The 11967-nt window shown below is 28.7% G+C and overlaps 2 protein-coding genes across 2 annotated transcripts; both read right to left on the bottom strand.

Moving 5' to 3' along the window:
• Nucleotides 1-1338: 1338 nt before the first annotated feature.
• Nucleotides 1339-3970, bottom strand: LOC107029088 ((-)-camphene/tricyclene synthase, chloroplastic-like). Its single transcript, XM_015230402.2, has 7 exons — nucleotides 3686-3970; nucleotides 3336-3597; nucleotides 2792-3176; nucleotides 2482-2700; nucleotides 2171-2309; nucleotides 1839-2087; nucleotides 1339-1752 (listed from the first exon to the last, which is right to left on the bottom strand). The coding sequence occupies exons 1-7, from the start codon at nucleotides 3896-3898 to the stop codon at nucleotides 1456-1458; spliced, it is 1764 nt and encodes a 587-aa protein (XP_015085888.1). The 5' UTR covers nucleotides 3899-3970; the 3' UTR covers nucleotides 1339-1455.
• A 2055-nt stretch (nucleotides 3971-6025) lies between these two features.
• On the bottom strand, nucleotides 6026-10099 carry LOC107012939 ((-)-camphene/tricyclene synthase, chloroplastic). The gene is made up of 7 exons (XM_015212915.2): nucleotides 9768-10099; nucleotides 9369-9645; nucleotides 8871-9258; nucleotides 7167-7388; nucleotides 6956-7094; nucleotides 6602-6856; nucleotides 6026-6515 (listed from the first exon to the last, which is right to left on the bottom strand). Exons 1-7 carry the CDS (start codon nucleotides 10005-10007, stop codon nucleotides 6213-6215), a joined length of 1824 nt encoding a protein of 607 aa, XP_015068401.1. The 5' UTR covers nucleotides 10008-10099; the 3' UTR covers nucleotides 6026-6212.
• Between the last annotated feature and the right edge of the window lie 1868 nt (nucleotides 10100-11967).

The following is an 11967-nucleotide window of genomic DNA, read 5'->3' as shown; positions in this document are numbered from 1 at the left end:
ACAAGATTTAAAAAACTAATTAACTCAAATAATTTGGGAACTCACGAAGCTCGATAATTAATTTATACCGGCGTGGGTCAAAAATTGGGTGTCAACAGTTGATGTGTTTGGCAAATATGTGTTGATAAACAGTTTTATTAATCAAAATATCTGAAATACCCTTAAAAGTTCTTAACATAATAAAAGTTTAATAATAATAATAATAATAATAATAATAAAATATTATGAAAAGAATAATAATAATAATATATAATATATAATAATAATAATATATAAAAATAATAAAGAATAATAAAATAAATAATAATGTATAATATATAATAATAATAAAGAATTATAATAATAAAATAATAAAATATTAATAATAATATGTAATAATAACATTAAATAATAATAAAATAAATAATAATAATAATAATAAAATATTAATAATAATATATAATAATAATATATAATAATAATAACAACAATAATAATAATAATAATAATAAATAATAATAAGATAACAATATGAAAATAATAATAATAATAATAATAAAATAATAATAATAATAAAATAATAATAATAATAATAAAGAATAATAAAATAAATAATAATAATAAAATATTAATAATACTAATAATATATAATAATAATATTAATAATAATAATATATAATAATAATAAAGAGTAATAAAATAAATAATAATAAAATATTAATATACTAATAATTATTATAACAATAATAAAAATAAAAATAAAAGAAATAAAGGCAAAAAGGCAAAAGTTTGGTCAAACTTAAAGAGCTTATAAGCTAAAAAATAAAAAAATCACCCCTATCCAGCTTTTAACTTTTGGCTTAAAATAATTTTTTTTAATATAAAATAAATTATTTTGAGAATTGCCAAACAATTAAATAAATTAAAAATCAGCTTTTAAGTCAGTTTGTTCAACTTTTAAGCAGAGTTAAACGTGCTCTAAAAACTGAGTCAAAACAGAACAACATGTTCAAAACTTTTTAAGTTTTAGTCAATTTATTTGTTTTTAAAAAATACTTTTTAGTACTAATAAAAAAAAATATAGTAGTATTTTAAAATGGGCTGACTAATAATGAGTGGGTTAATAATCATGAAACAAATTAATTAAATTATATTTTCATGAGCTAATTTTATTCGGAACTTGCCAAACTTGATGTGTAGTGACCACTTTAATATCAAGATAGTTGCTGCAACTTGCCTAATTATAAGAAAAGAAGAAAGTGATGTTCACGTGAAATCCGTGAGAAGCATATTTTTTTTTAACAATTCCTTTGATTTCTATTGATGTAAAAATAAAAATGAATTAGAGTTCGACTAATATGGACCCTTTGAAATTGAATCCTTAATAATTAGGGTTACAAATATATATATATTTAACAAATGTATTCTTGTTTAAGAATAAGATAAAATAATTAGGTAATAATTCCTTGTCTTAGTTCAAATAATGATAGGGTGAAAGAGTATGTTGGAGATGCTATTTTTAACATCAGTATTTTGAATTCCATGGCTATCTCCTTTTAAATACATGCAATGTGCTGTTGTTGCAATATTCTTTGCTATTTCAACAAATGTTTCGCAAAATAGGGATTTTTCCTTGTGATGAGCAGTGTTCATGAATTTCCATGTCTCCTTTATCAAAAATCGTATGTGTTCTCTTGCCTCTTCTTCCGAAACACCCTTTTCATTCATGTAACACTGAATTGACTTGGGAACGTCACCTCTTTTCAATTCATCCTGAATTAATTAATTGTAAAATTAAATATGTCTATTTATCATTTTATTTTATGTATGTGAGAGAAATTTAAGGGTATGAATTATACCGAAGATGTCCCCAAATCATCGTTTAAACGAAAAATAGTAGCAGAGCATCGAATAATGTCAGGATAATTGGTTAAGGATTCCAAGGCCTCTTTGGTAATTGGATCTGTGACAAGGAACAATGCATGTACTAATACCATTGGAACTGCAATTGAGATCCATCCATTATCCATGTATTCTTCTAGACTTGGCTTGTATCCATTGTAGTACCATCTTGCTTCTTGTAAGTATGATTTGCATAAATCTGTCCACTAATTAATAACAGTCATTTAACTATTGAATTCATATTTTGGGAAAAGAAATATTACTATTTATAAAGTTGAATGAATCTTACTGATTTTGTTAGGTAGGGTAGGACGTTGATGTTGTGTTTTTTGAGAACCTCATACGCCACGTCATTTGTGGTATTGATGAGTGCAAGATAACATACTTGCATATAATCTGGAAGATCTTCCATTGCTTTTGTATCCCATCTGAATTTTTTATTTTTTTAATACTTGTACGTACAGTATATTCTCAATAAAAATCTCAATTAATCTTGGTAGCAAGCAATGAATGCGCAAATTGATCATCGATATATATATCATAAAATAAAAGAAATACATCGATCTACAATTCTAGGTGCACCAATTAATAATTACTGACCTTTGAACAGCAAGAGTGAAGAGTTCCAACTCATCAAGTGTGCCATAAACATCGTAAATGTCATCTATGATTCCAACAAATACAATGATCTTCGTTATCAATCTTCGAAAGTAGCTGTGTTGAGGCTCAAAATTGGTCCCCACTGCCCAAAACAAATTCTCCACCAGCCTATTCCTTGAAAATGATAATTTTTCTGCCAGGCATATGTTCTTCCACCACCTAATTATTTATTTACATCATCAAAATTTAAACACATAATTAATCATTGGTTCTGTAGTAATATATACTATTTATTAACTATCTATCTAACCTTGATAGACTTTTCAAATCTTGTTGGTGTGTTGCTTGAACAATGTTGAAGTCTAATTTAGCAAGCTCTAACAAAAGAGGATTAGCATTTGACATTCTCTCATAAATGCTAATGTACCACCTTGTCTCCAATCTTGGCATCATCCAATGTCTTGGAAGTTCCAAGGCATGAACCACTAATTCCATCATTATATTATTGTATTGATCTCCACATGAATGATTTATGTAAACATAATTCTTTAGATGTGCCTCTGTGACATTTTCCAAAGTGGTTTCACATTCTGTAGAGAGAAACGATGCTTCATATAATTCTAACAATCCTTTTGTATCGTTACAAATACTTTGCTTCACATCACCATTCACGTCCTTGAAATCATTGAATATATCTACAAGACAAAAAAATTACGGTGGTCACATGAAAAATTTAGATAGTTCAACCCTCATACTCTTAACTGTGTCACATAAATTGACATTATACCGCACCAGTTTGTATATATGTATGTATGTACTTACATCATCGCAGGGAAGGATATTGAGCTACGTACCTTGAGAGATATAAAAGCCATGTTGTCTCAAGAGCCGAAACTTCAATGCTGTAGAGTATAATGAATTATCTCTACAACTAATTTGTTCATGTACACTCTTCAATATTTGCATAATTTCATTCTTGAAGTGGTAACTCACTCCAAGCCTTTCTAAATTATCAATCAACTCCAACTTAACATCTAATTCTTCCTCAACCATCATCATCAAATTCTTCTTCATTTCTTTCTTCACTTCATCAAACCGCTCCATATACTTATCTCCCTGTACGCACGATGCTTAAGTTGATTAATAAATGATAATGTGTATATATGTATATATGAAATTAGAGGAGCGTAACAAAAGAATATACCGCGTAAAGATTGTTAACGGACTGAATAAATTGAAAGTCCCACATAGCAGGTTTGTAATTTCCTGAACGTCGGATAGTAGTTGGATTTGGTGAAGAGGCTTTTGATACAACTATTAATGATGATGGCTTCCCTCCATTGATGGAGAATAAACAAGTAGCTCGAGGTGGCCTTGAGGATAGCACCCCTATGTTGTTCAATAATATTGCCTTCATTCTATTTATTCTCTTGTTTAATGTTTTACTTAGTTAATTTTGTTGGAGCCTCAACTAAATGTTGTCATTAATATATATAGAGAAAATGATGAAATGACCTGTAATCTATAATCGAATTCTCAACACATATTTATATTTTATGGAAGTTTTATTACTCTCTAAATTTTTTTCAAGCGGAATATAAACAACCCTAAAACTAGAAAATCACATCATTTTCATGTAGTGTGCACCACGCGTTGCCAGTTCTCAAATATCACATATAAATAAAAAAGAAAAGAAAAAACATAATTATATTTTTTTTCTTCATCATCATCTTCCTCTATACTTCTCCTAATTCATGCTTTAAATTTTTTCACTGCAACCCTCCAAAACCTTTGTCTCTCTCCACCTCATTCCTCTCTATCACTCCCCACCCCACTTTCACTTTCTACAACCTACAAAATTAAGTATCAATATTCTATCAGCAACACCACAAAAACTATTTGAAGTTCTAGCTAATCATCTTAAAATTGAGGATGAATACGCCTTTTTTTTTTTTTTAAATAGTGGAGGATTTACACCTTCAACACTTAAAAAAATCATTGAATTATTGAGATTGAGTACAATTAATTGATTGTTGTTGCTCAACTTCGTGAAATTTTTATTATGTGTAGGTTAAATTTCTTCATCGGACGTTAATAAAGACTAAAAATAAAATATGAAGGTTGATAAATTTTATCTCAGAAAGAAAATTAATGAATTTAATTTATTTTTTACTACATAAATAATAGTTTTTTATGATTATTTGGTGATTTTGATGGCTAATGGATGCGAGTAATAGTGAGATAAATTATGAAAAATCATTAGAAGATAGGTCAGGAGATTGAGGCGGCTATGGTGATAGTGGTTCATAAAAATTATAGGTTGGGTGTGTGTGGGGGTGGGGGTGGGGGAGAATGATAAAGGACAAAGAAATGAAAAAGTAAAGAAAATAAAATTAAAGGCAAAAGTTGAAAATCTGATTATAGATTAAGGAGGCATTTGACTATATCGGGAGGTTTTTCCCTTTGCAAATTAACGATTAATTTGTGTTATAAAATATGATTTTTTTCTACTAATTCTCTTTAAACCATCTTAGGCATAATATATTAATATGTCTGTTAACTTGGTATTAAATCATATTTATGCCCTTCATATTTGAGTGTGCACAGGTAGAAACTTAAACTTGTATATTGTTAAACGAATAGACACACATGTCCTACGTGACATCCTACCTGTCATTTTTTGTCCTACGTGTATTGTGCCAGTAGGACTTATTCGTTTGCTTGTTCAAGTTCATATAAGTTTAAGGTCTACTTGTGCAAACCCAAAGTTGAAGGACATAAATATAAAATAATACAGATTTAAAGGATCGTTGAGAGAACAGTTTTCAATTGAAATACTAAAAGTAAAATCAAATGACCCTATAGCAAAAATAATTTTTAGCAACATTAAATATTGAAATTAATAAAGAGAGTTAAAGTCTTTACTGACATTAGTTAAGTGTCATTAGAATCAATATCGGTAAATACTTTAGTGATATATACAAAGAATGTTAATTATCATCAAAAATATATATTTAATAATAAATAAAAATTAATTATCGCTGATAATTATTTTTAATATAGTGTGAAGGTCTACCACATTAAAATACTCGTGTATAGTATTATGACTCGCTAAAGGATTGTTTCATGCTTGGTGGCTAACAACCAAATTAATTAAAACAAATCGTACTTATCTTTAATTTATTTCTAGAGAAATTATTTCGATTTGATGTTTCACCAATATTCATCATCTAGAAAAAGACAGTATAATCCATCGATTATTTTATGCATCCCAATATGCATCAGCTAGAAAATGTTATTTTATTGAATTTGATTTGATGTTTCCACCATATGCATCAGCTAGAAAATGTTATTTTATTTTATTTGATGTTTCACCAATAGTGGACGTGTTCATATACTCCATCGGTTATTTTACATAGACATTATTTTCCTTTTAGTTGTTCCATTATTATAATTAAAAATTATTTATTTAAATAATTCATAGTCATACAAATATATAAAATATATTTTAAATCATAAATTTGTAAGTCTATTTTTTTCTCAAGTAGCGTACCACGTAAAATAGGACGAAGAATATATTTATTTTCATCACTTATTATCGAGATAGCCAAACTAATTTTGGCTCCTCCATAGATATATATATCTCGAAAAGAAATGCATAAAAATCTAAAGTATGATTACATGATATGAAAAGACCCAAAAGAAAAGGCCTAAAGGGTAGGAAGTGAACTTTATGGAATGGAAATAGTGATGGGCTCAAAAAATAATTTGGAGATGCGATTCTGAATTTTAGAATTTTGAATTCCGTGTCCGTCTCCATGCTGGTATATGGTCTGTCCAGTTCTTGCAATATTTACTGCACAACCCATGAATTTTTCACAAAATAATGAATTATCATGTTGAGCTGTGTTTATCATTTTCCATGTCTCCTTTATCATTAAATTGATATGTTTTCTTGCGTCTTCTTCACTTGCGTCATTCTCTTTCATGTAACACTGAATTGATTTCGGAACGTCACCTCTTTTCATTTCATTCTGAAGTAAGAGGGGCAAAATTTTGAGTGTCTGTCTCCGTATATATGTACTTAATTAATTGAAAAGAATAGATAGAAATTACGTACGGATGATGTAGCTAAGTCATCGGTAAGACGGATAATCGTAGCAGACCAACGAATTATGTCAGGGTACTTGTTTGAGAATAGGTATTCCAATACCTCTTTGGTAATTGGATTTGTGACTAAGAAAAATGCATTCACTACCATCACTAAACTTCCAACTGAAATCCATGCATTTTCCATGTATTCATCAAGACTTGGTGTATATCCACTGTAGTACCATCTTGCTTCTTGTAAGTAAGATTTGGATAAATCTGCCCACTAATTTTATGTATATGCATGTATCAAATATATATATAGTACTAAAAAAAAATAAGAAATAAGGGAATAAATTCAAGTAGAAATATCATTTTTAATTACTGATTTTGTAAGGTACGGCATGATGTTGATCCCTTGCTCTTTAAGGACATGGTACGCAATTTCACTGCTTGTATTGAAGAGTGCAAGATAACATAGTTTCATATAATCTGGAAGCTCATCCATCGCTTTTATCTCCATTCTGAATACATGGTCAAAATTAAATTATTTTAACTCTCGAAATTCAAATTATATCGCGTAGAAAGTTACTGACCTTTGAATAGCATGAGTGAAGATTTCTAATTCGTCAAGAGTGCCGTAAACATCATAAATGTCATCTATAACTGTAGCCATAGCAGTGACTTTTGTCAACATTGTTCGACAATATTCGTTTTCTTGAGATTCAAAAATCATGCCAGCTATCCATTGGAAAGCTTCAACAATTCTATCCCTTGCAAATGGTAATTTTTCTGCAAGCATTGACTTCTTCCACCACCTTACAAAATTAATTAATGCTATATATAAGAAAACTGTGAACATACTTACTACAATAATTAAGCAATATCCTCTGTGGGGCTATGACTTTTCATATTGATCCGTCTAATTCTGCTCATTTAAGATTTTAGTTGATATGTAGCTAAAATTTTGGGAAAAGGATCAAAATTACCCCTCAACTTTATTTTATTGGTTAATTTTATCCGTGCCGTTAAAAGAAAGTTATTTTTATCCCTGCCGTTAACAAACATAACAAATATACCCTTCCTTGAATGGGAATCCCCAAATCAATTAAAATTACTTGATTTTACTTATGTTACTCGATTTTAACCCGACCCGACCCATTTAATATAATCCATTTTTTTTATCCAAATCACCTATGTTTTCCCATCACCACCATAGCCACCACCTCTCTGAGATCTCCTTTACCACCGCCGCCGAACCACCACCTCTCCCACTACACTACCTCCTCCAAGTCAGCAGCCCTATCAAGAATCAATTTCTTGCGTTCTAGGATCAAATCCCTGCTGGTTTCCAGCAAAAGTTAACATAACAAAAATTGTAATTTGATTGGTTTTCCAGCAAGGCAATGACCACTGCTCTTATTCTTTTTTATAGTGAATAGGCATGAAGGTGACACTGGAGTCAGAGTAGTGGTAGAGGTGGTGGTTTGGCGAAGGAGATCCGGAAGAGGGCGGTAGCTTTGGTGGTTGGTGGGGAAAACAAACGTGATTTGGGTAAAAGAAATGAATTATAATATTAAGTGGATCGGATTAGATTAAAATTAGCTAATTTAAATAAAATTAAGTAATTTTAATTGATTTGGGAATTTCTATCCAAGGAGGGATATATTTATTAAATTTATTGAATGCAGCGATAAAAATAATTTTCTTTTAATGATAGAGGTATATTCAACCAATACAAGTTGAGGGATAATTGTGACCCTTTTCCCTAAAATTTATTCATGACGGGGGCCAAAGTATAATTTTAAAAAGTACATGTAAGATAAGACCATAATAAGGAGAAATAAGTTTTATTAGGTAATTAAACAAAAATTTATAAGAGAACAAGCAAAAGAAATTATTTCCTCCGTTTAAAAAAGAATGTCCCTATTTTTTTTTAATCTGTTTTAAAAAGAATGATTTCTTTTTTTTTTGCCAACACTTTAACTTTAACTTTTCACGTGGCATATTTAAGACCATAAGATTGACATAACTTTAATTTAGAACCACAAGATTAAAATTTTTTTTTTCTTAAACTCCATTCCAAGTCAAACTAGATCATTTTTTTGAGACGCAGGGAGTAAAACTAAAAAAAGAGAGTTGGACGGACTGGATTATGACCCACTATTTAGTCCATTTTGACCCAATATATTATATTTCAGCCCAAATATAGTATGTCCAACACGCATACACTCTAGTAGTAAACCTATTGACCTTATATTATTCTTAAATTACTGTTCATATACATAAGTTAAACTCACCTTGATAGATTTCTTATTTCTTGTTGGTGCATTGCTTGCACAAAATTGAAATCCAACTTAGCAAGCTCGATCAGGAGAGGATTAGCATTTGGGATATTTTCATAAATGTCAATATACCACCTTGTCTCAACTCTTAGCATCATGCAATGCAAAGGAACTTCCAGGGCATGGCGCACTAGTTTCACCATCCAATCATTCTCTTCATCACCACCATTTAAATAGTTTTTGAGATGTGACATTGCGAATGTATTAGCTGATTCCAATAAAGTAGAGGTTTCAGATTTTGTAGAGAGAAATGAAGCTTCGTATAATTGTAACAACCCTTTTGTATCTTTACATAGACTTTGCTTGAAGTGACCTTGCTCATCCTTGGAATCGTTTAATATATCTGGAGAAAAAAAACATTTGTGACTGAGACATATATATATATATAAAAATGACTAAATGTGAGAAGATTCATGAAATTAGTGTGGTAATTAGAAACAGGTAGTAGCACACCTTGAGAGATATAAAATCCATGTTGTCTCAAGATCCTGAATTTCAATGCAGTGTAATATAATGAATTTGCTGACGTGGCTTCACTACTACTTTGATCATGTATGCTCCTTAATATTTGAATAATTTCATCTTTGAAGTGGTAACTCACTCCAAGCCTTTGTAAATTATCAATCAACTCCAACTTCTCTAATTCTTGTGATTCCTCATGAAGCATCATCATCAAATGCTTTTTTATTTCTGCCTTCAGCTCGTTAAATCGCTTCATATACTTCTCTCCCTACGTAAAAGTAAAACTTAATAATTATTATCTGAATGATATATAGAACAATCAGTTCGTCATATTGCATTTTATGAACAACGTATGGTAACGTAACACAAGGATAAAGAAAATGTACATACCACATGATGATTGTGTGTGGACTGAATATATTCATAATTCCACATGGTAGGCTCGTAATTCCCTGAACGCCTAATAGGATTAATTATTCCATTTGAAGACGAAATTAGATTAGTGGAAATATTAGGAGAATAATTAAGTGCCTGTTCAGTGGAGAGGCTGCAGGCTTTTGATACAAAGGCCTTTGGTGGGCTAAATGATGAAAAAGGGGTAACTAAATATCTTGTGGAGAATATTGACATGGCAAAATTTTGGAACCCCAAATTGATTTTCTTCAATAACTATTTAAAAATGAAAATCTTTTCGCTAGATAATTGTTTGTGTAGATATATCCCAAATAAAATTAAAGTTCCATATATAGAGAGAGAGGATATCAAAAGGCACGTTTTTCTTTTCTAAGGATCATTGAAAGTCGATGTTACGTATTATGTTCACACACTTGTATAAATATATTTGTTTGTTTTTAATTAGTCGTCCACTTTTAAATTGATATACCAATTAAGAAAACAATTATTAACATGGTGAGTTTACCATTTTGTTCATGGTATTTATGAAGTTAATGAATTAAAAACTTAAGATTTTCAAGAAGTTTTACTTGTTCAAAGTAATTATTTGAGGGTATAATAGGTAAAAATATTTTATCCTTTCTTAATTTGTCAAAATGAACAAGTAATTAGAAAAAAAAATAGACAAGTAAATAGGGAGAAGAAGTATTAACTAGTAAATTATTCGTGCTTCACAAGGTTATGAAAAACGATAAGATGTTATTATACAATTATACGGACATATAATTGATTTCATAGAATAATACATTTGGTTAGTAGTTAGATTGCTTCCATAGAGCCATAAGTTATTTTTTAAAAATCAAAAGAAAATACAAACTTACGATAATAAAAAATTTGTATGAAATATAAAACAAAGAGAAATCAAGAACTACAAAAAGAAAAAAATGCAACATTATTCTTATAATGTTAATCATTAAAAAATAAAAAGAAAACATACAAAATCAATACATAATTTTTCGAGCTTTTGTCTACATTCATTCTCACAGGCCAATCACTATTAAATAGTTTTCTTTTTATTTTTCAAGTCAAATAAAATGAATAAAATAAGTACAAAAAATGTAACAATTTAAAATACTGCTAATATAATCATCTCTCCGGATTCTTACAATATTTCTAATTATAGGATTATAAAATGAATAATAAATTATGTCATGAATATGACTGTTAATTGTTTTAGAGGTTATGATGATAAAAATCAAGCGAATAATGAAAATAAAAACTATTAAATTTTGCATTAAAAATAATTTTTTAGCAATTTGAAATTGAGCATTTAATATAACATTTGCAATACATGAATCTCTTGTCAAATTCTTGCAATAAAATTCAAGTAATAAAATTACGACTTAGATTCAATTAAAAAAGAATAATAATTATACATTTCCTCAAATAATCTACTGGAAGCCTATTAATGAAATTCGATCCGTTTATCAAATATTAAGAAGAAGATATACTTTTCCCTTTTAACAAAAAAAAAACACCCGCACTAAAATAATCAAATCTCATGTGACGAAAATATCTTAAAGCAATATATTAGCTATATAGTACTATTTTATAAAGTTATAGAAAAAGATTGTGATTCTTTGCCAAAAAGATAATCAGTATACTCTTCCTAGTTAATATTTAGCTCTCCTGTACATATAAATTTGATCATTTTTTTTATAACAAAATCTTTTAATGTCTCTATTTATAGAACATAATATAAAATATCAAAAGATATAATGAACATGACTATTATATGAGTATATTCCACCTAGTTAATTAATCCTTAGCTCTCTTGTACATATAAATTTTATCATTTCTTTTGTAACAAAATTTTCTAGTGCTCTATTTATAAGACATAATATAGAATATCAAAAGATATATTGAACATGACTATTATATGAGTATAGTCCACCTAGTTAATTAATCCTTAGCTCTATTGTACATATAAATTTGATCATTTTTTTTATAACAAAATTTCTAATGTCTCTATTTATAGGACATAATATAGAATATCAAAAGATATAATGAACATGACTATTATATGAGTATAGTCCACCTAGTTAATTAATCCTTAGCTCTTTTGTACATATAAATTTGATCATTTCTTTTATAACAAAATTTTCTAATGCTCTATTTATAGGACATAATATGGAGT

This window comes from Solanum pennellii, chromosome 1 (assembly GCF_001406875.1).
Source record: "Solanum pennellii chromosome 1, SPENNV200".
In the NCBI taxonomy this organism is placed as follows: domain Eukaryota; kingdom Viridiplantae; phylum Streptophyta; class Magnoliopsida; order Solanales; family Solanaceae; genus Solanum; species Solanum pennellii.
Note: the sequence above shows the minus strand (reverse complement) of the source record. Positions and strands in the feature narration are given on the sequence as shown.

What these genes read in the sequence shown, in the direction of transcription:
- LOC107029088 (XM_015230402.2), bottom strand. Translation starts at nt 3,898, where the DNA reads ATGAAGGCAATATTATTGAACAACATAGGGGTGCTATCCTCAAGGCCA. An exon ending in TGGCTTTTATATCTCTCAAG is followed by an intron (nt 3,177 to 3,335) that starts GTACGTAGCTCA and finishes TTTGTCTTGTAG; the next exon opens with ATATATTCAATGATTTCAAG. An exon ending in ATGATTTGGGGACATCTTCG is followed by an intron (nt 1,753 to 1,838) that starts GTATAATTCATA and finishes TAATTAATTCAG; the next exon opens with GATGAATTGAAAAGAGGTGA.
- LOC107012939 (XM_015212915.2), bottom strand. Translation starts at nt 10,007, where the DNA reads ATGTCAATATTCTCCACAAGATATTTAGTTACCCCTTTTTCATCATTT. An exon ending in TGGATTTTATATCTCTCAAG is followed by an intron (nt 9,259 to 9,368) that starts GTGTGCTACTAC and finishes TTTTTTCTCCAG; the next exon opens with ATATATTAAACGATTCCAAG. An exon ending in ATGACTTAGCTACATCATCC is followed by an intron (nt 6,516 to 6,601) that starts GTACGTAATTTC and finishes CTCTTACTTCAG; the next exon opens with AATGAAATGAAAAGAGGTGA.